This window comes from Geotrypetes seraphini, chromosome 5 (assembly GCF_902459505.1).
Source record: "Geotrypetes seraphini chromosome 5, aGeoSer1.1, whole genome shotgun sequence".
NCBI classification, from domain to species: Eukaryota; Metazoa; Chordata; class Amphibia; order Gymnophiona; family Dermophiidae; genus Geotrypetes; species Geotrypetes seraphini.
Window position 1 is genome coordinate 220,259,792 of NC_047088.1, and position 19,786 is coordinate 220,279,577.

Here is a 19,786-nt window from a genome sequence, read left to right on the forward strand (position 1 = left end):
ATCATCAATCTCTCTACTTTCTCATGCCTGTGTCTCCCCTTCCCCTCCTCTAATCTCTCTGCCAGCTGTTTCCTTCCTTTTTTCATTCTCCCTTCCCTCTTCCTCCTGTCCAGCAGTAACTCTCTTCCCTTCCTCCCCTCCCAGCAGCATCTCTCCTTGTCCTTCCCTCCAGGTCCAGTAGCAGCTGTCCCTTTTTTTCCCTTGCCCAGCAGCTTCCCAGATTCCTTTCCCTCCTCCCCTCCCAGAAGCATCTCTCTCTCTCCCTCTCCAGTAGCAGCTGTCCCTTTTTTTCCTTACCCAGCAGCTTCCCAGATTCCTTTCCCTCTTCCCCTCCCAGAAGCTTCTCTCCTTCTCCCTCTCCAGTAGCAGCTGTCCCTTTTTTTCCTTGCTCAGCAGCTTCACAGATTCATTTCCCTCCTCCCCTCCCAGAAGCATCTCTCCTTCTCCTTCTCCCTCTCCAGTAGCAGCCCTTTTTTCCCTTGCCCAGCAGCTTCTGATAGTGGCTTTCTCCCCTCCCAGCAGCTCTTCTTACTTCACAGTGCAGCGATTCAGGAAGGCAGCCTCAGGTCCTTTGTTGGGTCGCGCCGCCTCTGAGGAAAGAGGAAGTTGCATCATCAGAGGCAGCCGCGACTCCGCAAAAACCCCGAGGCTGCCTTCGTGAATCGCTGCGCTGGGAAGTAAAGGAGAGCTGCAGAGAGGGGAGAAAGCCACTGTCGGAGGCTCCCCAAGATCTCTCCGGCCCAGCGCAGACTAGAGAGTTGCACGAGGACAGAAATCCCGCCCGTCCCCGTGAGGAATCCCTCCGTCCCCACCCGTCCCCGTGAGGAATCCCCTCCGTCCCCGCCCGTCCCTATAAACTTCAGAAATAGTTATTTCATTTAATTATGCTACTGAATTAAAGGCTCTGGTAGAAACCCATTTACAAATAAGCAAAAAGACTTAATTAATTTGGAAATATTAATTGGGAAGAATACATACTTTGTAAACGGGTTTCTACCAGAGCCTCTAATGTTTATAAATTTTTATCAACACAACTAATATACTACTTTATCCTGAAGCAAAAAAAGAAATAGAATTCTTTTCCTACCTTTGTTGCCTGGTTTCTGCTTTCCTCATGTTCTCATTCAATTCCTTCCGTCCACTGTCTCTCTTCCCTCTGCGTCTTCCATTTGCTCTGTTACTGTGCCTCTCCCTTTCTTCCCCCTTCCAAATTGGTCTGGCACCAGTGTTCCCTCTAAGCGGGCGGGTGTTGTGAGCAAAATTTTTTCACTGTGAGCTAAAAATATCGGGCGCCAGCAAGTTATGAGCCAAATAAATATGTTGTCAAAGTTGCTGATACATGAGGACGAGGTATTCAAAGGAATTTTAGGCCTACACGCTAAATTAAATAACGTTAAATAATATTTTTAAGAACACAAAACAACGCATTAATTCTTGAAAGTACAAAATTCTTTATTTTTTTATTTTTTTTTACCAGAAAAACTCAAATTTATTTTAAAACAGCTGTCACTAACACTACCAAGATTATCAGGGGGGACTGGGAGGGAGGGGAAATCTAATTTGAGGCAAACTGTTTTAATTTTTCAGAGATTGTTATAACATGTACTCCAAGCATTAGAAAATATAGCGAAAATGTTATTTTTTTGCATTATAATGTTCTTTTGCCAAAAATCAGAAGGTTATACCGAAAAATTTAGGTCAGTTTTGAATTCAATGACCCCAGATCACTATAGAACACCCACTACAATTCATGGCCCCAAACCTCTATTGCACTGTGAATTATTACAAGTGCTCACTCGCTCCTTATTCACTTTGAAGTGTGAATGCAAACAGGACGTGAGTCTGACCCGGAGCTGTGTGTAAAGAGTATAAGAGAAAGAGAAGGAGAACGGTGTGAAATGAAGTGAACTGTAAAAAAACAAGATAAGGAGAGAGGTGATAGACAGGTGGACAATGGACGAGAGTGGAGCAGAGATGGAAGGATGGTACAGCGAGTACAGTGGAGAATGTACTGGATGAAATCACTTGAGGTTAATTATGCTCACCTCAGTAACAACCATACAAAAATAGACAAATATACCCCCCATCCTTTTTATTAAACCACAATAGCAGTTTTTAGCGCAGGGAACTGTGCTAAATGCCCAGCGCTGCTCTCGACGCTCATAGGCTCCCTGCGCTAAAAAACACTATTGCAATTTAGTAAAAGGGGGCCATAGTGCAAAATATAGACAGCATATATAAATTCAGACACATTTTGATCACTAAATTAAAAATAAAATCATTTTCCTACCTTTGTTTGGTAATTTCATCTGGTTGCACTTTATTCTTCTGACTGTGCATCCAATATTTCTTCCCTTCTTTCAGCCTCCTGTATGCTTCCTCTCCTCCAGACCTCATTCCCTCCCCCAACTTTTTCTTTCTTTCTCTGTCTGTCTTTCTCTGATTCTATGCCCCATTTTTTTGCTTTGTTTCTGGTTCCCTGTCCCCCCCCCTTCTTTCTTTCTTCCTTCCTTCCTCCGTGCCCCATTTTTTGCTTTTTTTTCTGGCTCCCTGTCCCCCCCACCCCACCTTCTTTCTTTCTTTCTTCCTTCCTACCTCCCCCGCGGAATAGGCTGCTGCTGCTGCAATCGGGAACAGGCCGAAATCTCCCTGCTTCTCTTCTGCACAGGGCCTATCAACTCTCGCCGCCCGACTTCAATTCTAACGTCGGAAAGGACGTTCCGGGCAGCCAGGCAGCGATTGGCTAGCCAGAACGTCCTCTTGACGTCAGAATTGACGTCGGGCCGCCACGAGAGTTGGTCAGCCCAGCAGGGAAGAGAAGCAGGGAGATCAAAGACACGGTGTCGGCCTGATCCCCGATGGCAGCAGTGAGAAGGGAAGGGAAGCAGGTTGGGCACCACTGCTCTAGACGAGCCGCACTCTAGGGAGAACAGAGGACCGTGAACCCTCGCACCCCCACCCCGACGTCCGATTCCTCCCCCAGCCTCCCCTTACCTTTGCGACGCGTGTGTGCGCTGTGACGAGAAACTTGTGCGCTGCGATGTAATATTTTGTGCGCCAGCGCACGCCAGCGCAGCTTAGCGGGAACACTGTCTGGCACCCATCTTCTTCCCTCCGCTCCCCCCATAGTCTGGCATCTCTGTCTTCTTCTCTGCCAGCATCTTCTCCCCACTCTCTCTTCCCCATTTCCTTTCAGTGTCCTTCTCCCCCCTGTCTTCCCCATGTCCTTTTAGCGTCCTTCTCCCCCCTCACGTCCTCCCCATGTCCTTTCAGCGTCCTTCTCCACCCCTTTGTCTTCCCCATGTCCTTTCAGCATCCTTCCCCATGTCCTTTCAGCATCCTTCTCCCCCCATGTCCTTTCAGGGTCCTTCTCCCCCCTCTGTCTTCCCCATGTGCTTTCAGAGTCCTTCTCCCGTCCTCCCCATGTCCTTTCAGCATCCTTCTCCACCCCTTTGTCTTCCCCAGTGCTTTCAGCGTCCTTCTCCCCCTCAGTTTTACCCATTTCCCTTAAGCGTCTTTTCTTCTCCACTCCACCTTTCCTCCCTTTTTCCCTCCCTACCCCTTACCTTTGTGGCGCTTCCCCACCCAACTGACAACAGAACAGGCCCGGTCGGACAAACCTCCCTGCCCTGTAGCCGCGGATCTAAATTACCTTCTTACAGCTGCTGTAAGAAGGTAATTTAGATTCTCGGCTACAGGGCAGGGAGGTTTGTCCGACCGGGGCTGTTGTCGGTTGGGGAAGCGCCACAAAAGTAAGGGGACCTGGCCGGCTGTGCTGCACCTGGGGCGGACCGCCCCCCTCCCTTGGTACGCCACTCGAGCTGCGAGGCTACTCTTCTCCTTTCCTGCCCTGTCTGCAGCACAGAACCAAACGGAAGTCTTCCCGACGTCAGCGCTGATGTCGGAGGGAGGGAGGGAGGGCTTTGTTTAAGCCCTCCCTCCCCTCCGACGTTAGCGCTGACGTGGGAAGAATTCCGTTCGGTTCTGTGCTGCAAGCAGAGCAGGTAGGGAGAAGAGCCACGCGACTGAGTATATCCAGCCCCGCAGGAACCCCACGACCCTCGGAGGCGTCCCCACGGGATCCCCGCGACCCTAGGGGGCATCCCCACGGGATTCCCGTCGTCCCCGTGCAGCTCTCTAGCGCAGACTTCAGATGTTGATCTTTCCGGCCCTGTGCGGACCGGCAGGAAGTTGAAGTAAGTCAATTTTGCCGGCCCTGTGCAGACCGGCAAAAATTTCCTGCGGACCAACACCGGTCCACGGACCGGCGGTTGAAGAACTGTGATCTAGAGCATCGGCTATGTCAGTTGCTATGCAATGTCTGGGTTGGTTAAGAGTTTCTGATATGTACATCAATGTTCAGGTCAGATTAGCCAATATTCCATGCTTAGGGGATGAGCTTTTTGGTGATTCCATCGAGGCAGCCATGCAGAAATTGACTTTGCATGAAACGAGTTGGAAGTCTTTGGTCAGAAGAAAGGCTAAGCTTTTCAGTTCAAGACAGGTGGCCAAGCTTTCTTATTCAAACCAAAGGCGATATACTATTTTTTTTATTATTTATATACCACTACTAAACCTGTTTCTAGACTGCCACCCCAAAAGAAGCAGAAGCAACAGCGGTCTCAGAAAGCTCAGACAACAGTTCCTCAAAAACCTACTCAGTCTTTTTGACGTGTTTCTTGAGAGTATAGCTGCTGTTCTCCTATCTCAGCCTCTTCCTCATCCAATCGGAGGTCATCTACCAATCTATCATCAATGGACAATGATAAAAACCGACCTGTGGGTTCTCAAAGTCATCAAGGAAGGTTACTTTCTTCATTTTGTCACCATACCTCCAAATCATCTTCCAAGAGAGTCCTCTTTCAACTCACAGCAGACGTCCTTTCTTCAGGAAATAGAGGTTCTGCTTCAGCTAAATGCCATATAGGTAGTGCCCCCCTCCCCCCCTCAGAGAAAGCAGGGGCTCTAGGTATTTTATCATCCCAAAGAAGACGGGAGATCTGAATCTAATTCTCAACCTCAGAGACCTCAACAAGTTCTTGGTCAGCAAAAAGTTACGAATGCTATCTCTAGGAACTCTATACCCATTATTAGATCAAAACGATTGGCTATGCTCTCTATGGCTATGCATATTCCAGTTCATCCTGCTCACAGAAAGATTTTTGAATTGCCCATCAACATTTGGTCTCCTCTCCAAGAGTGTTTACTAAATGCCTAGAAGTAGTGATGGCAGCGTTAGGGGAAAACTTTAATCCCTTTATCTCTTATCTCGATGACTGGCTCATAAAAGATGTCTCTCCTCAGAGTGTTCTCAGCAACAGTCAACAATCCTGTTCCTTCAACGCTTAAAGTCAACTTTCCAAAATCCTAACTTCAGCCCTCTCAAACTTCAGTTCATTGGAGCCCTCCTGCTCGATACCATTCAACTCAGGGCATTCCTACCTCAACAAAGACAGGACAACCTGATTCAACTTTGCAATTAAGTATACCATGCTCTGTTCATCTCAGCCAGACAAATGATGAGACTATTAGGCCATATATCATCTACATCCACGTTACCCCCTTCACGAAACTTCATCTCAGTATAGCTCAGTGGTCCCTGGCGTCTCAAGCTTAGATCCTTTTTTTTTTTTTTTTTCAGAAAATTACTGTCACATCATCGCTGCATCAATCTCTTCAATGTAGGATGAATTCATCAAATCTTTCCAAAGAGTTGCTGTTTCAAACACATCCACATCAGAAGGTCCTGACCACAGACTTGTCCATGTATGCTTGGGGAGCTCACCTGGATGGTCTCCAGACACAAGGTCTGTTGGTCTGTTCAAAAACAGAAGCTCTACATAGAGAATGACATGGGGAAAAATTCTGTCCCCATCCCCGGACCACCATCCCCTTCACGTCCCCGTCCTCACAGCATCCATACAAGCCTCAGTTCTGCAATATTTAGCTTATTCCTTCCTTATAAATCAAAGTTCTGTCTAGAACTAGAGAAAGAGATGTTCAGCGGGCAGGGCTTTGTTTATAAATTTTTATAAACACAATTAATATACTACTTTATCCTAAAGCTAAATAAATAAATAGAAATTTTTTTTCTACCTTTGTTGTCTGGTTTCTGCTTCCCTCATCTTCTCATTCAATTCCTTCCATCCGCTGTCTGCCGTCTCTCTGCGTCTTCCATTTGCTCTGTTACTGTGCCTCTCCCTTCACACACCCCCCAATTGGTCTGGCATCCATCTTTTTCCCTCCGCTTCCCCATAGTCTGGCATCTCTGTCTTCTTCCCTTCCAGCGTCTTCTCCCCACTCTCTCTTCCCTATTTCCCAGCATTTTCTCCCCTCTCTTTCTTCCCCAGTTCCCTTCAGGCTGCTTCAGCGTCTTCTTCGTTCCATCCTCCCACCCCCAGCATCCTTCACGCGGTCCAGCAGCTCCCTCCCACCATGCATCTCCTTCCCTTCTCTTTGTGGCGAAATTGGCGATTTCTATAAGGCTATGCGCTGTATTGCAGCCGGAGCCTTGAAGTCGCGTCGCGTTGGCTGCTGAAAAAGTCTCCTCTGATGCAACCGGAAACAGGAAGTTGCATCAGAGGAGATTTTTCCAGCAGCCACAAAGAGAAGGTAAGGGAAAGGGAGGGAGGGAGATGCATGGCCAGAAGGCCGGCGGGAGAGAGGGGGCTTCCGAACCGCACGTGCTCACCATTCACCGCTCCACAGGGCGGTGAATGGCCTTGTCCCCTTACTCGCGGTGACCTTTTTTATGAACAGATCTGAAAATGTAATGTAATGTAATTTATTTCTTATATACCGCTACATCCGTTAGGTTCTAAGCGGTTTACAGAAAATATACATTAAGATTAGAAATAAGAAAGGTTATCATGCCGTTATACCGGGCCATGGTACGCCCCCACCTGGAATACTGCGTCCAACACTGGTTGCATGAAAAAGGACAGGGTCCAGAGAAGAGTGACAAAAATGGTTAAGGGACTGGGGAAGTTGCCGTACAATGAGAGGCTAGAGAAACTGGGCCTCTTCTCCCTTGAAAAGAGGAGACTGAGAAGGGACATGATCGAAACATTCAAGACTTATAGAGAAAGAGAGATTGTTCACCCTCTCCAAGCTGAAGAGAACGAGAGGGCACTCGCTACAGTTAGAAGGGAATAGATTCCGTACAAACATAAAGAAATTCTTCTTCACCCAGATAGTGATAGAAATCTGGAATGCTCTTCCAGAGGCTGTTATAAGGGAAAGCACCCTTCAGGGATTCAATAAAAGATTGGATAAGTTCCTACTGGAACAGAACATATGCAGGTAAGGCTAGACTCAAATAGGGCACTGGTCTTTGACCTAAGGACCGCCGCGTGAGCAGACTGCTGGGCACGATGGACCACTAGTCTGACCCAGCAGCAACAAATCTTATGTTCTTATAGTATGTCACCGTTTTGGCGGGTAAGCCAGGTAACAACCACCGTGTCATTCTCTAGCTCCGCAGTGCTCTGAAGACTTTCCAGCACAATATATCCAATCATGACCTGGTCAGCATGGACAATCAAGTCACAATGTATTACATAAACAAGCAAGGAGGGACTGGTTCTCTGATTCTCTGCCAAGAAGTTGAGAAGATTTGGATTTGGAACTGGGCAATTCCTCGAAACATATACTTCAAAGCTGTCTATGTTCAAGGAGCACAAAATACACTTGCTGACAATTTCAACAGATATCTTTGACCACACAAGTGGACACTCTACTAGAAGGTCTTGCATCAGATATTTTCTCATGCGGGGACTCCTCAGATAGACCTTTTTGCAACCCCCAGCAATCACAAACTGCCTCAATTTTGTTCCAGGTAATACTCTCCTCATCGTCGGGAGGCAGATGCCTTCCTCTTGGATTGGAAGGACAAATTCCTTTATGCGTTCCCCTGCAATTCCTCTCATTCTCAAGACACTGGTCAAGCTCTCATGATCCTTATAGCACCTCAGTGGCCCAGATAACCGTGGTTCTCCCTTCTACTTTAGCTAAAGGTCAAAGATCCAATAGCCCTGCAGATCTTTCCATCTCTTCTCACTCAGAGTCAAGGGTGTCTTTTACATCCCAAGCAGTCATTGCACTGAACAGCTTAGTACCTCTCAGTCTAACCTCAGCAGACAATGGATTTTTCTGATCCAGTCAATCATTTTAGAAGCATCCAGAAAACCTTTTACACAGTGCTACCAACAGAAGTTGACACGGTTTTCAGTGTTTTGTGATCTTCATCACGTTGCTTCATCCTCCTCTATACTTTCAATGTTGGAATATCTTTTACATTTATCCAACTCAGTCTTAAATCCACTTCAGTCAGAGTTCACCTTAATACTATCAGTGCTTTCCATGTTCAAGTCAACAATAAATCTTTTGCGGTTCATCCTCTTGTTTCCAGATTTATGAAGGGTCTTTTCAACATCAGGCCACCTCTCAACTGCCTCCAGGAGTTTGGGATCTTAATGTTGTTTTCACCAGACTGATGAAGCCTCCATTTGACCCAATGTCTTCTACTCATTTTAAATATCTTGCTTGGAAAGTAGTACAGTCAAACCTCGGTTTGCGAGTGTTTTGCAAGATGAACAAAACATTCTCGCAAATCTTGTCTCGCAAACCGAGTGTTGACTCGATTTGCAAGCACCCCCCCCCCCCCCCCCCGTGCGAACAACTTCAAACTTACCCCCCGTCTGGCACCGGCACGCAGCCCACAGGGAGAACTAGATGGCCTTGAGCAAGCGCAGTTGCATGCTTAAGGCCCAGCAGAGGCAGGAACTTCTTCAAGCGGCACCGGCACATCATGTGGGCTGCGTGCCGGTGCCAGATGGGGGGTAAGTTTGAAGTTGTTTGCACGGGGGGGAGGGAGCCTGAGTGAGTGAGTGAGTGAACCAATGAAGGAAACTCAAGAGAACAAGAGCACCCTAAGTACAAATAAAAAAGCCAAAAACAGAAAACTATTACTGTTGGGGGATTCCATCATCAGAGGCATTAACCTTGGAACACAGGGCGAGGAGTCCAAAATAGTGAAATGTCTTCCAGGATCCTCAGCTACCAGGAGTTCCAGGCAAATACTGACTATAGTTAAGGAAGAAACTAAGGATTTTAACACTGATGTTGTTATCCATCTGGGAACAAATGACCTGGCCAACAACTCCACACTTGCAGCACAGAAAGCTTTTCGGGAGCTTGGTGAGGGCGTGAAACCTTTTGTAAAGACTTTAGCTTTTTCTGAAATACTGCCTGCATATGGAAAAGGAGAGCAAAGAGTGAAAAACACAGAGGACTTTAATAGATGGCTCAGAGCCTGGTGTCATCAAGAAGGCTTCAGGTACATAGGAGGATGGGGAAATACATGGAAGGACAAGAAGCTATATTGCACTGATGGGCTACATATTACTACAGCAGGAAAAAGAAACCTTGCAGAGAAATTTAGACAATATTTTTCCAGGCATTTAAACTAGAAGGTGGGGGTGGTGTATGTACGAAGGACAATTATAAAGACCACCCCCGGCAAAAGAAAAGATGTGATAGTAGTAAAGGCTGCAACATAAGCAATATCAGCAACTCATTTCTTAGTATTGCAACGGAAAGTGAAACGACACAAAAATCCATACGAAGAAGGAGATTATCGCTGAAAAATAGCTGGAAAGCGATGACCACAAATGCTCGCAGTCTAAGCAACAAAGTTCATGATCTGCAAGCCCTGATATTAGAGGCAGATCTAGATATTGTTGCTATCACAGAGACATGGTTCAGTGAATCACATGGATGGGATGCAAACATACCGGGATATAATCTTTTTAGGAAGGACAGAGATGGTCATAAAGGTGGAGGAGTAGCTCTCTATGTAAAGATCAATATCCAAGCGACCGAAATGCAAGGGACCTGGGGAGAGGAAGAAGCGATATGGATTGCTCTGAAAAGAGAAGATGGAACTTCTATCTACGTGGGTGTAGTCTACAGACCTCCGACTCAATCGCAGCAAATTGATAAGGATCTGATTGTGGATATCCAAAAGTTTGGAAGGAAAGAGGAGGTTCTGCTGTTGGGAGATTTCAACCTGCCGGATGCGGACTGGAATGTTCCGTCTGCGGAATCGGAAAGAAGTAGGGAGATTGTGGATGCCTTTCAAGAGGCTCTGCTCAGACAAATGGTGACGGAACCCACAAGGGAAAAAGCGATATTGGATCTGGTCCTCACAAATGGAGAGAGTATCTCTAATGTTCGAGTGGGTGCTCACCTGGGTAGTAGCGATCATCAAACGGTTTGGTTTGATATAACGGCTAAAGTGGAGAGCGGCCGCACGATACTTAAAGTCCTAGATTTCAAACGTACGGACTTTAATGCAATGGGAAAGTACCTGAAGAAAGAGCTGTTAGGATGGGAGGACATAAGAGAAGTGGAAAGACAGTGGTCTAAGCTGAAAGGAGCGATAAAAATGGCTACGGACCTTTATGTGAAGAAAATCAATAAAAACAAAAGAAAAAGGAAGCCGATATGGTTCTCCAACCTAGTGGCTGAGAAAATAAAGGCGAAAGAGTTGGCGTTCATGAAATATAAAAAAACCCAAGAAGAGGAGAGCAGAAAGGACTACAGGGTGAAACTGAAAGAAGCCAAGAGAGAGATACGTTTGGCGAAGGCACAGGCGGAAGAACAAATGGCTAAAAATGTAAAAAAGGGAGATAAAAATTTTTTCAGATATATTAGTGAAAGGAGGAAGATAAAAAATGGAATTGCTAGGCTAAAAGATGCTGGGAACAAATATGTGGAGAGTGATGAGGAGAAAGCAAATGTGCTAAACAAATACTTCTGTTCTGTGTTCACAGAAGAAAATCCTGGAGAAGGACCGAGATTGTCCGGCAAAGTTACACGAGAAAATGGAGTAGATTCTGCGCCGTTCACGGAGGAGGGTGTTTATGAGCAACTTGAAAAACTGAAGGTGGACAAAGCGATGGGACCAGACGGGATCCATCCCAGGATACTAAGGGAACTCAGAGAGGTTCTGGCGAGTCCTATTAAAGACTTGTTCAACAAATCTCTGGAGACGGGAGTGATTCCTGGGGATTGGAGGAGAGCGGATGTGGTCCCTATTCATAAAAGTGGTCACAGGGATGAAGCAGGAAACTACAGGCCGGTGAGCCTCACTTCAGTTGTTGGAAAAATAATGGAAGTGTTGCTGAAAGAAAGGATAGTGTATTTCCTTGAATCTAATGGGTTACAGGATCCGAGGCAACATGGCTTTACAAAAGGTAAATCGTGCCAAACGAACCTGATTGAATTTTTTGATTGGGTGACCAGAGAGCTGGATCGAGGACATATGCTAGATGTAATTTATTTGGATTTCAGCAAAGCCTTTGATACAGTTCCTCATAGGAGGCTGTTGAACAAACTTGAAGGGCTAAAGTTAGGACCCAAAGTGGTGAACTGGGTCAGAAACTGGCTGTCGGACAGACGCCAGAGGGTGGTGGTTAATGGAAGTCGCTCGAAGGAAGGAAAGGTGACTAGTGGAGTCCCTCAGGGTTCGGTGCTGGGGCCAATCCTGTTCAATATGTATGTAAGTGACATTGCTGAAGGGTTAGAAGGAAAAGTGTGCCTTTTTGCAGATGATACCAAGATTTGTAACAGAGTAGACACCGAAGAGGGAGTGGAAAATATGAAAAAGGATCTGCAAAAGTTAGAGGAATGGTCTAATGCCTGGCAACTAAAATTCAATGCAAAGAAATGCAGAGTAATGCATTTGGGGATTAATAATAGGAAGGAACCGTATATGCTGGGAGGAGAGAAGCTGATATGCACGGACGGGGAGAGGGACCTCGGGGTGATAGTGTCCGAAGATCTAAAGGCGAAAAAACAGTGTGACAAGGCAGTGGCTGCTGCCAGAAGGATTCTGGGCTGTATAAAGAGAGGCGTAGTCAGTAGAAGAAAGAAGGTGTTGATGCCCCTGTACAGGTCATTGGTGAGGCCCCACTTGGAGTATTGTGTTCAGTTTTGGAGACCGTATCTGGCGAAAGACGTAAGAAGACTTGAGGCGGTCCAGAGGAGGGCGACGAAAATGATAGGAGGCTTGCACCAGAAGACATATGAGGAGAGACTGGAAGCCCTGAATATGTATACCCTAGAGGAAAGGAGAGACAGGGGAGATATGATTCAGACGTTCAAATACTTAAAGGGTATTAACGTAGAACAAAATCTTTTCCAGAGAAAGGAAAATGGTAAAACCAGAGGACATAATTTGAGGTTGAGGGGTGGTAGATTCAGGGGCAATGTTAGGAAATTCTACTTTACGGAGAGGGTGGTGGATGCCTGGAATGCGCTCCCGGGAGAGGTGGTGGAGAGTAAAACTGTGACTGAGTTCAAAGAAGCGTGGGATGAACACAGAAGATTTAGAATCAGAAAATAATATTAAAGATTGAACTAGGCCAGTTACTGGGCAGACTTGTACGGTCTGTGTCTGTGTATGGCCGTTTGGAGGAGGATGGGCAGGGGAGGGCTTCAATGGCTGGGAGGGTGTAGATGGGCTGGAGTAAGTCTTAACAGAGATTTCGGCAGTTGGAACCCAAGCACAGTACCGGGTAAAGCTTTGGATTCTCGCCCAGAAATAGCTAAGAAGAAAAAAAAAAAAAAAAAAAAAAAAATTTTTAAATTGAATCAGGTTGGGCAGACTGGATGGACCATTCGGGTCTTTATCTGCCGTCATCTACTATGTTACTATGTTACTATGTGAGAGGGGGGGGGAGCGATGCCGGTTTTCGGGGGGGGGGTGGAACAGCGCCACTGGCTTCGGGGGGGTGGGTGGGAACGTATCAAGCGAGTTTCCCTTAGTTCCTATGGGGAAACTCGCTTTGATATACAAGTATTTTGGTTTAACTAGCATGCTTCTGGAACGAATTATGCTCGTAAACAAAGGTTTCACTGTATTTTTAATCTCCATCACTTCTGCTTGTCGAATGAGTGAGCTTCAAGCATTGGTGTTGGACCCACCTTTTACATTTTTCCACTATGATAAGGTAGTTCTCTGCACCCACCCTAAATTCTTGCCAAAAGTGGTCACGGAATTTCACTTAGATCAGTCAGTTGTGCTGCCAGTTTTCTTTCCAAAGCCTCATTCTCACCCTGGAAAAACAGCTCTTCATACCTTGGACTGTAAAAGAGCCTTGGCTTATTACTTACAAAGGACTAAGCCACACAGAACATTTCCTCAATTGTTCATCTCCTTTGATCCCAACAGATTGGGCTGCCCAGTGACCAAGATAACTATTTCCACATGGCTTGTGGCCTGTATTTCCTTCTGCTGTGCTAAGGCTGAGCTGTAGCTCAGGGGTCGTGTTACAGCACATAAAGTATGAGCTATGGCAGCTTCAGTTGCATTCTTTTGTTCCACTCCTATTGATGAAGTCTGCAAAGCAGATACTTGATCCTCAGTTCACACATTTACGTCTCATTACTGTCTGGAATCATATTCCAGACAAGATGGGCATTTCGGCCAGTTTTACAAATTTATTTTCTTTTTTCAGTATAATATTTCTTTATTGGGCAGAATCAACATCACACAGTGACAAGAACAAATACATAAACATATCTGCTATACAATACAATGGCACTCTCCCATCCACACGAAGCAGCCGGCGGACACAAAACCCACAAGACAGGAAAAAGCAGATGGTAATAGGTCGATACATGCCCAATAGAGGATTTTACAAGAACTCTCCTCTGCCCTCTAAAACATTGTTCTTCAACCGCCAGTCCGCAGACCGGTGCCGGTCCGCAGAAAACTCCTGCCGGTCCGCGCAGGGCTGGCAGGATCGGATTGGGGCCATTGGCAGCGTCTGGGCTGCAACGGCGATGAGCGGCATCGGCGGCCCCCCCCGCGATGCAATTCAAGTTCGGCAACGGGCCTCCTCCTCCCCCTGGCATCAACAGCACTTCAGATTGGCAACGTGGTGCTCGGCCCAAAGCTTCCCTTTGACTCATCTTCCTGTTTCTTCCCAGGCAGTTAGAGTCATAGGGAAGCTTTGGATTGAGCACCGCGTTGCCGATCTGAAGTGCTGTTGATGTCAGGGGGAGAAGGAGGCCTGCTGCCAATTTTGAGACATTGCGGGGAGGGAGGGGGCATTGCCGATCTTGTTGCCAAAATCGAAAAGAAAGGTGAGAGGAAGGGAGAGAGATGGGCCTGTGGTTGATGGAGAGATTGAGAGAAGGGGGCAGATGATGGAAGTGGGGGGAAAGAGAGAGAAGGGGCAGATGATGGAAGTGGGGAGAAGGACGAGAGAGAAGAGGGCAGATGATGGAAGTGGGGAGAAGGGCGAGAGAGAAGAGGGCAGATGATGATGGAAGTGGAGAGAAGGGGCAGATGATGGAAGTGGGGAGAAAGAGAGAAGGGACATATAGTGGAAGTGGGGAGAAGAGGGCAGATGATGGAATTGGGGAGAAGGGGCAGATGACGGAAGTGGGGGGAAGAGGGAGAAGGGGCAGATAATGGAAGTGGGGAGAAGGGGGAGAGAGAAGAGGGCAGATGATGGAAGTGGGGAGAAGGGAGAGCAAATGCTGAATGGAAGTGGAGAAAGAGAACACATACTGGATGGAAGGAGGGATAAAGAAAAAGGGCATATGCTGGATGGGGGAAGAAGACAGAGTTAGTGAGATAGTGAAGGAGTGAAGGAAAGGGGTGGCATGTTGTGGGTAGACACAGTGAAAAGAGGGAAACTGAGGACTGCATAGTAAAAAAGAATTTAATTTAGATCGAGGCAGAAAATAAAGAAGGAATACCAGAGAAGGAAAGGGAAGAGAGAGAGAGGAGAGATGCCAGAGAACGGGGGAAGGAGACAGAGATATCAGATCTGAGCGGAGGAAATGAGAAGAGAGAGATGCTAAAAAACACAGGGGGGAGGGAAAGAGAGATGAAAGACGAAAGATGCCAAAACATGAGGGAACAGAGGAAAAATGATGGATGCCAGACCAAAGGGGGGTGTCTACAGGAGAGATGGCAGGGGGAGACAGACAGTGGATGGAATGGGCAGATGCTGGATTGAAGAGATAGGGAGACACTGGAAGGAAAAGAGTGAAAAGAAGATAAAAGCAGAAACCAGAGATGACAAAAGGTAGAAAAAATCATTTTATTTCTATTTTGTTATTAATAATGTCTTTATTTAGTTTTCAAATACATTTCCAAGAATAATCATCTTGAACAGAAAGATTGACATAAATTTAAGAAACAATAAAATAAAGAATATAGTTCCAAGAGATCAAAACATTTCCTATCATTCTCAAGTCCTCAATTATGAGGGTTCCAAGATTCATTAAGTGACTGAACAAAATACAATCAAAATAGTTAATAAAGGAAAAAAGAACAGCCTATAATGGTAGGAGAATAATTCTACATTAAATGAAGTTGTTATATTTTATATTTTATCAAGGCGTTTTAGAGATAAGAAACCAGTCAACTGAGATGGATCAAAGAAAACATATTTAAAGGATTTATATCTGATTATGCACTTGCACGGATAACGCAAGAAGAAAACTCCATCCATAGAAGTAACTGCTGGTCTCATTAACAAAAATTCTCTCCTTCTCTGAGTATCTTTGGAGACATCTGGAAACATCAATATTTTTGTCCCCCAAATTTTTTTGATTTATTTTTAAAAAAATAACCTCATTATCCATTCCTTATCAGGCGCAAGAGCCACTGTTACTAATAAAGTTGCTGGTTTCACTAATATTTCCTCTGGAGTTTCTAGCAGTTCGGAAACATCAAGAGGCTTATCTTGATTATTTTGGTCTTGAACTAAATGTTCCTGTTTTTTCTTATCTGGAAGGTAATATACTTTAACAAAAGGAGGTAATGACTGTTCTGGAACATTCAAGACTACAAGAAAATATCTCTTCAACATATTTCAAGGTGTTGTTGTAGGATTTTTAGGAAAATTTAAAATCCGCAAGTTATTAGCCCGATAATAATTTTCAAGAGATTCTAATTTTCGCCGGATACTGTTACTATCTTTAATTTGCATTTCCTGAAAGTTTTTTTTTTTTTTAATTGTTTTCAATTCCATATTCAATTTTTGAGTGTCACTTTTACCTGTTTCAATTTCTTGTTTCAATTGTACAATTTCTTCTTTCTGTAATTTTAAATTTCCTTCAATCTCTTTGATTTATAGGGACAAGGTTTTACCCAAGTTCACTACTAAGTCCCAAATAGTCTCCAACGTTATTTTGGGTGGTTTTGTTAGTAGAGAAAAGTCCTGCAATGGCATAACAGGCTTACCAGGTGCTGGCTTCGCTTCCAAAGTCCCTTGCACTCGCTTCTCCATAGATTTCCCGGCCACAAATAGCTCCAGGGAAGTTACTTCCCTCGCTGACTCCAATAACAAGCTCTCAACTGAACTAGCCTCTTGCGGAGTGAGCCCTATCTCTTCGGGCATGCTCATTTCCTGCGGAGTAAGTCACCAAAAAATCGGGGTAAATACTTCAAACTACAACGTTGTAAATTGCAGAGTGACCAAAGAGATATAGTGATACTTGAAAAAGTCACTACAGTACCATCAAAACAAAATGAATTCAAAAGTAAACTTGTTAGCAATTTTTCTTTTTTGAACTCTGCTCAGAGACATGAAGGCTGATTACTCCGCCTCACCACCCAATCATTGCAGTGTTCAAGAAAAACTGACTCTGTGAACATTCAATAACTTAAGTGCTAGCCCAAAATTGCTATGCTGACACTGTAAAATGTATAAATATCTTCAAACATGAACTTAACTTTGGAAAAAATGTGACTGGTTCCGACGTGCCATGTTTCCTTGCTGTGTCAGGGAACCGACAAAACAGCTATCTTAAAGCTGGAGGTGAAGTCACTGAAAACAAGATATAATGTATTAAAATCTATACAGTTAGTTTTACAAATTTCTAAAAGATTAATAAAGTACCTCATAAAGAACCTCATCATTTCCTGCGGAGAGCTTGCTTGCTGTGGCGGTGGGGGCGGATCTCTGTTGTCCAAGTTCAGCGTGGCATCAAGCCCCAAGTCGTCCGCTTCGGCGTCACTTGGCAATGTCGACAGCAGGCGATTCACGGACTGCTCCAATCCTCCGGTGAGACGCCATAAGATTTCATCAATCGTATCGCTAGAAGGGATCCCAGGATATCGGGAGGCTCTACCGGATCCTTTCCCCTTTCTTTTCGGCATTGTATCCAGCGAAATAGGTATGAAATAGGAAAATATCTCTAGGCATCTCTCCCATTACCGGATGCTGCAGCCATCTTGGATCCCCCCCGTCCATCTCTATTTTGTCATTAGAATATATCAGATTTGAAATATATATCCTGCTAGAGACATAACTGAGGACTGCAAAGCCCAGGCAGTGCTTCTTTAGCTTCCAGCTGGCTTAGGGCTCTTTCTGACCAGGGGGCACTCCCCTAACACTATTCCTGTCATGTGTGACTGTAGTATTCTGTTAGCATGATATTTCTGTGTAGCATTCTGTAATAATTTGGCTTGTTCGGTTTTCTTGATAGTAGAGGGGATATATGTGAAGGGGAGGGAAGACAGGGGTTTTGTTGGTCCTTGCTCTGTATATTTGTATTTATAAAATGACAATTATACAGAATATTGTTTCTTTTTATACTTTAATAAAACAGGGCGCATTTTTCAATGCACCTGGAAACCTATTTGGACTACCATGACCCCCTTGGCTCGTAGCGATTGCTTAACTGTTGATCCTATATCTTTCTGTATCACTCTATTACTGTTGGTATGCTTGTGTTGCTTGGTATTAACCCATTGCCTATGTTGGATTTGTTTTGGGTAGAGGACCTGGGGGTGGGGGAGGTATGGGGGGAGTTCTGTGGGCGGTATTCTACAACACTTTGAGCTTGTTTGTGGTTCCTGCTGTGTATTTGTTTGACTTTCTGGATGAGCTCAATAAAATACATTTGAACATACTTTAATAAAATACGTTCAATATAAAATCACAACTGAGGCTTGTGTGGATGGGATCAGATGGTTTGCGGGGACTGAGCTCGCGGAAATGTGTTTTTTTTAAATTTCAATCTTAGTAGTTTGCAGGTCCACAAAATAATTATTTTATTTCTGCCGGTTCACGGATATAAAAAGGTTGAAAAACACTGCTCTAAAACACAGCATTAAATCTTGATAATTATGAAAGTTATAGCCTTTCCCTATTTTACTACTTTTCTGCTTGCTTAGTTGTTTTTATGTTTGTTTGTTTGTTAATGAGGACTGTGCTTAAGTCTAAAATAGTGGAACACTGATTTAAAAAAAAAAAAAAAAAAAGGAGCTTATTGTAGTTTTGTTTTCTGATCTCAGAATCTGTGGTTGTGTTTTCTTTTTCTTTCTTTCTTTTATTTTTAATTAGGCCACACATCCACCAGTTTCAGGCCCGCAACCAGGCACAAGCAGCAATTCTACAAGTGAAGAGCATCATAAGCAAGTAAATATTTTTTGAAGTACAGTCAAACCTTGGTTTGCGAGTTTTTCAAGACGAGCAAAACATTCCCGCAAATCGTGTCTCGCAAACAGAGCGAGGCCAGAAGGCCTTGAGCATGTGCAGATGCTCAAGGCCCAGCCCAGCCAAGAGGGAGGATCTTCGGGCATCGACACCGGCATGTCCTGTGCGTTGGTGCCGGTGCCAAATCGGGGCAAAGGATGCTGTTTGGGTGCTTGGTGGGGGATACCAGATTGCGGGGGGGAATGGGTGGGGGGGCAACGCGTGAGTTCACTGGCGGGAGGTGTGTGCGATGCCGGTTCTCCGGGGGGGGGGGGGGGAACAAATCAAGCGAGTTTCCATTCATTCCTATGGGGAAACTCACTTTGATATACAAGCAATTTGGTTTACGAGCATACTTCTGGAACGAAATATGCTCGTAAACCAAGGTTCCACTGTATTCATTTTTTTGAACAAAGCTGCTGTTCTCTTGTACATGGTGGAAATATTTATATGCCCTATAAATTTCTGTTTTCTCTCTGCAGAAATCTTTATGGACTGAGCATAAATCACCTGATGGCAGGACATATTTTTATAATATTGAAACAAAGCAGTCTACTTGGGAAAAGCCTGATGAGCTTAAAACACCTACTGAGGTACAGTTGTCATATACAAGTTCTCTGATCAGCAGTACAGAACATTAGGGCTGACCTGTTACAAAGCTACTGACTGACACATTTAATCTTCTAAAAAAACTGCCTCCTTTCTTCTTGTGCTGCCTCAGGAGCAAGGAAATCAGCAGGATGCCTCCAGCCACCGATGCTGGCATCCCTTGAGCATGCTCAGTTTATGCATGAACTGAACATGCTTCAGGAGTGCAAGTGTTAGTGGCTGGAGGCATGCTACTGACTTCTCACTCCTGAAACAGTATGAGGAGGAAGGGGGCAACTCAGGCGGCTAAGCTGAACCCTTGGCTAGCCCAAATGATACTCGAGGCCCCCTCTTACCTTAGTTTTAGAAAACTCTTCCGCGAACAGGGCTTTTAATCCCCCTTGCCCCCTGCTTCTCCCCCTTTCCCACACTCCCCCCGTTCCTTCTGCTCCCCCCCTCCTCCCTCTTGGTCTCTCTCTCGTTATCGCTTACCTTCCAACCCTACCTTCTGTCTTACCGTTACCTCTGTTAAATCTCAGTTAAAGAGTTCCCCACGCCCCCCTCTTCATTTCCTGTAATTTTGTTAAAATTTTGTAAATCCGTGTGTCATTGCGAACCTTAATTAACGGATGTGAACCGCCTAGAACTTTTTGGGTATGGCGGTATACAAGAATAAAATTATTATTATT

General features: G+C 45.1%; 1 protein-coding gene across 1 annotated transcript in view; it reads left to right on the top strand.

The window, feature by feature from the left end:
* The window catches only part of PRPF40A (pre-mRNA processing factor 40 homolog A), a 235,613-nt gene that overhangs the window by 39,172 nt on the left and 176,655 nt on the right, over nt 1–19,786 (top strand). The window contains 2 exon segments of the mRNA XM_033944203.1: nt 18,378–18,452; nt 18,992–19,102. Of these exon segments, the coding sequence (XP_033800094.1) occupies nt 18,378–18,452; nt 18,992–19,102 (186 nt within the window).